Raw genomic sequence first — 4,239 nt, forward strand, 5'->3', positions numbered from 1 at the left:
AATCTTGTTCATTGTAAGCGAAGCACAAAAAACATCTTTAAGAAACTAAACTACTGGTAGTATGGACCGAAATAAAATCACATACCCTTCCGCAAATAACCCTCAAATTTTAAAATTCTATACTTTAACCGGAAAGCGCGATACTTTAACACCCTCTCTACGGTGTGAATGCTAACCATGTGAAAGTAGGCCTCAGAAAAACATCAAGTTTGTTAAACGTTTTAAGTTGCAGATAAAAAAAGCGAACTCTATTTTGTTACTTTATATAATTTTGGGTTACAATTTTCACAAAAAAATGGAAATATTTCATTTCTTTCCTCGTTGCGCAGCCTCATAGCGAGAAATCATACTAGGGTCGGTGCGGTACATGTCCCAGCAAGACCAACACTCACAGGTCTGTGGTACTCGAATAGTTACCTGTCAAAATAAGCATTCAGTAAAAGCTATTGTAATTAATTTAAACTGCCGTTCATGTTTTATTATTATTATTGCAGTATTTAAGAATATGATACTTTCTTGTGTTCTGTCCATTTTTACCATAGTCCTTATTACAAATAGTGTGAATTGTTCGACATAAATAAAACCTTTTTAAATAATATATTTATTGCATGACATACATGTATAATACAGAAAAATGATTTGTATAGTAATCGTTATCGTAATCAATATATCCTTCACTGAAGACAGATATGGTATTTACCTTTTTCAGACAGAAATGTGGAAACATCCTGCAGTTAACCTCTTCCCATTTCCCCTTTGTCTTCTTGTGAGTATGAATACAAAACGCAAGGACTTTTTTGTATTCGACGAAATTACTCTCTAAACACACAGAATTTTCGACGTGTGGGTGTGGTGTATGGCACCGTATCTTACATTCCGTTCTTTAAATAAAGAAATTACAGTTTGATTACTTATTGTTCTATCACATGGTTTGAATTTGTACCAGTAGTTAAATCTATACGTAATATTAATTATCTAATAATAAAGAAACACTGTATTTGACGTATTTATAATGGCCCTGTAATGTTTTAATATATTGTTACTGAAACATTTTACCTTCAGGAATGTTCTCAAAGCTTTGTTTTTTGTCCTTGCTCTATCTTAAATACTGTAAAAATTCTCAATTAAGACCACCATTGGGACTCGAACAGAGTGGTTTTAATTGTGGGCTGGTCTTAATTGTGAATATTTTTATCATTGCTTACATAATTTACGACTATGGTCTATTTTAGTTATTTTGTCTGAACAAAACAATATTTATCTTAAGTTAATAACCTACAAATACAATATATGTTATAACATTTAATCAGATAAAAGCAAAACATTTTTCTGAAGAAATTTAATGTTTAATTTTGTTTGGTCTGATTTGTATATAATTAGTTAAATAGGTTGTTGCTACCACACGAAATAATATACAAATTGTATATAGTATAAGGGATAATATAGAATTTTTAACTTTGAACATGTCTATTAACAGTGAGAGGGAAACTCTACTGTTTTACTTAATGGAAACAATTTCAACCTTGTTATCAGAAAACTTCGTTCATTTTGCATATGATGAATTACGTCATCAGTTTTCCTGTGATTTAATTTATTGCGGCTGGTTTACTACAAATTATATATCCAATTTTTCGACACAAATGTGTTTTTTGTTTTTTTTTGGGGGGGGGGGGTTTCGCATCTTTGCGGTCTGTTTACGCATGCGCATATGTTTTACACACATGTCATTTGCCATCGCTGAGGATGTTGGTACAAATACATGAAATCACATTATGTAAGCTCTCTCTGAGTCACTTATGAGTACAGCAACAATGCAAAATAAATTGCCGAATTGAAAAAGAAAAAATCGAAAATACATTTGTGTTTTTCACAATGTCGAATTTATGGCGGGGAGCAAAATATGACATGGAGTAAATCAGCCAATTTGGTTTAAAGTATTTCAAATCTGTTTTTTTGTGTGTGTGAAATAATCAAAGAACAAAACCCTAATGATTAGCAGATCTAATATTTGTCAGGCCATGTTCTTATAATTTCAATTTAGGCTCTAATTTTTCAATATGAAGATGAGAATGAACTCGATATAATTTAGCCAACAACATTATTTTCTAGTGTAACATAAGTGTTATATCGTTTATGTGTCCTACATGTAATAACCAGTTGCATCATAGTTTGGAGACCATTCTGTTGAAAATTTAGATAGATTACTCATACATGCCTAGTGAGTGTAGGTATTATTTACCCGCACTCGAGTTGCCACACTGTCTGTCTTGGATACAAATAAAGCGTAACCGTTATATGTTTTGTTATTGGGTTTACTAATTGTGACGACCATGAAAGGAAAAACAATGCAGATGCTCGTAAATTGGTTTTTTCCGGGGAATCATGTTGTGACAATAGGGAACGTGTTTCTATTTTGCCTATGATACCAAAAAGAAAGAACATCAAAATACTCGGCAATCTGATTTACACTCGGGGTCTAACAAATCAGATACCCTCGTGTTTCGATGCTCTTTCTATTTCTTATATTTCGATAAAACAATTGTATATTAAATACGTACGAAGTACAGTTGACAATTCTAATTTGTTCTCTGCACGGATACAGAATGTAGCAGGTTTCTGTCAGGAAAGGATTTGTTGGTATTTTCCTGGTGAACTTGCTCAGCCAGTGTACTGTGTACGGACATGCTATCTCCCAGTAATATCTTCTCATGTCTCTGTAGATAGTGGAACAAAATAAAACAATAATGTACATGATGAAATCATCTCCTTCCATGTTACATTTCATAGATTTTTTCTTATATCTAGCTGTTATTAGATCTATTACTATATGTTCTCCGAACTTGAAATACGGGAGTCATTCAATAGGTCGTGTTAGCTTATCTAAGTGAATTTTGGAAAGGGGAGACGCCATATTAGCAACGAATACATACACAAACCGTTAAAATGTTTAGACTTGTTTGTAATTGTGTCTATAAATTTAGGAGTAATAAGAGTGACAAATGTGACAAACATATAACAGTCACTCCATAAAGAGTTTATTTTTCTCAAAACTGATATAAACTTACGGTTTGAGTTGAGCTATTTTTTGACATGATCTGTCCTTGAAGTTACTTCTAAATTTTTTCGGAAGATTTCTTGCTCTCTTTATATATTCCCACCTACAGTGCACAGATGTCATCATTTTAATCATAAAACATTAAAATTGAATATTAATTTATATCTCAAGTTAAATACTTTAAATATACATGTATGTATGAATGTACAAGTATACATTTACACTCAGCCACATGAATAGAAAAAAAAAATAACTTCAGTGTATGCACAAGAGAAAGTTTAGAATGTTATTCAAGTAAAATCGTAGAACATCAATCAGTATTATTACTAAGAATCATAATATCTCCGGTGTATTTAGGTATTTTACAAGCAATATTCGTTATTTGTTTTGATACATTATTCCTTACCATACTGAGTCAATCAGTGTTCCATCAAAACTAATGATACTAGATGATTCTGTTGGTTTAGGGTTACATGGGTCAACGGTAAGAGGATCATTGTATTTCAATACAGTTGCAACCTGTAGTTTATTTACTTCCTGTGCTGATACGCCTACATGTAAGCTTAGGAACGTGATGATACACAAATACAGGAGGATCTGAAGACAAGAAACAAGACCGTATACATACATTTGATAAATTGCTGTGAATAAAGTTTACTTTGTTGTCACATAATCAAGAAAGGTACTGTCACATTTAAACGTTAGTGTATTATTTTGTCATATAGCACTAGTTAATTAAAAGATGTAAATGTTTCTTATAGGATATAAATGTACATGAACCTGAAATGATTTTAATCATTAGAGCGTTTGTCGTAGTTTCAATGATGAAATAATATTCAAAATTCAAATATGTTTGTCTAATGTTTCTATGGTTTCAATGCTTAACACATTAAAATATAGATCGATAACGCATTGAGACGTACCATTGTCTTGTATTTACGGTTGTCTAAAGCAAGAAATTAATATAATATTCTTAACAACATGTGTATGCAGTCCACTTTGGTTTTGATAAATTGATGCAATGTGTTATGCGCATGTCCTTTTTCAAAAACGATGATAAGATATCACTTCAAAAATGAAAAATATATTTTCTTAGCAAGATTCGAACCTTAAGGTTTTAGTTTTAATATCTTGCATATTACCTTTGCAGGTAGCATGGCACGTGACACATATGTAATACACAT

The 4,239-nt window shown here is 31.7% G+C and overlaps 1 protein-coding gene across 1 annotated transcript; it reads right to left on the reverse strand.

The window, feature by feature from the left end:
- Positions 1 to 247: 247 nt before the first annotated feature.
- Positions 248 to 4,239, reverse strand: LOC132736815 (uncharacterized). The gene is made up of 6 exons (XM_060724029.1): positions 4,198 to 4,239; positions 3,462 to 3,652; positions 3,066 to 3,158; positions 2,559 to 2,714; positions 701 to 881; positions 248 to 417 (listed from the first exon to the last, which is right to left on the reverse strand). The coding sequence occupies exons 1-6, from the start codon at positions 4,237 to 4,239 to the stop codon at positions 307 to 309; spliced, it is 774 nt and encodes a 257-aa protein (XP_060580012.1). The 3' UTR covers positions 248 to 306.

The sequence above is a fragment of the Ruditapes philippinarum genome, unplaced genomic scaffold, assembly GCF_026571515.1.
Source record: "Ruditapes philippinarum isolate M1 unplaced genomic scaffold, ASM2657151v2 ctg1062_1_1_1_1, whole genome shotgun sequence".
NCBI classification, from domain to species: Eukaryota; Metazoa; Mollusca; class Bivalvia; order Venerida; family Veneridae; genus Ruditapes; species Ruditapes philippinarum.

What these genes read in the sequence shown, in the direction of transcription:
- LOC132736815 (XM_060724029.1), bottom strand. Translation starts at nt 4,239, where the DNA reads ATGTGTATTACATATGTGTCACGTGCCATGCTACCTGCAAAG. An exon ending in GTGCCATGCTACCTGCAAAG is followed by an intron (nt 3,653 to 4,197) that starts GTAATATGCAAG and finishes TCTTGTCTTCAG; the next exon opens with ATCCTCCTGTATTTGTGTAT. An exon ending in CACATTTCTGTCTGAAAAAG is followed by an intron (nt 418 to 700) that starts GTAAATACCATA and finishes TTATTTTGACAG; the next exon opens with GTAACTATTCGAGTACCACA.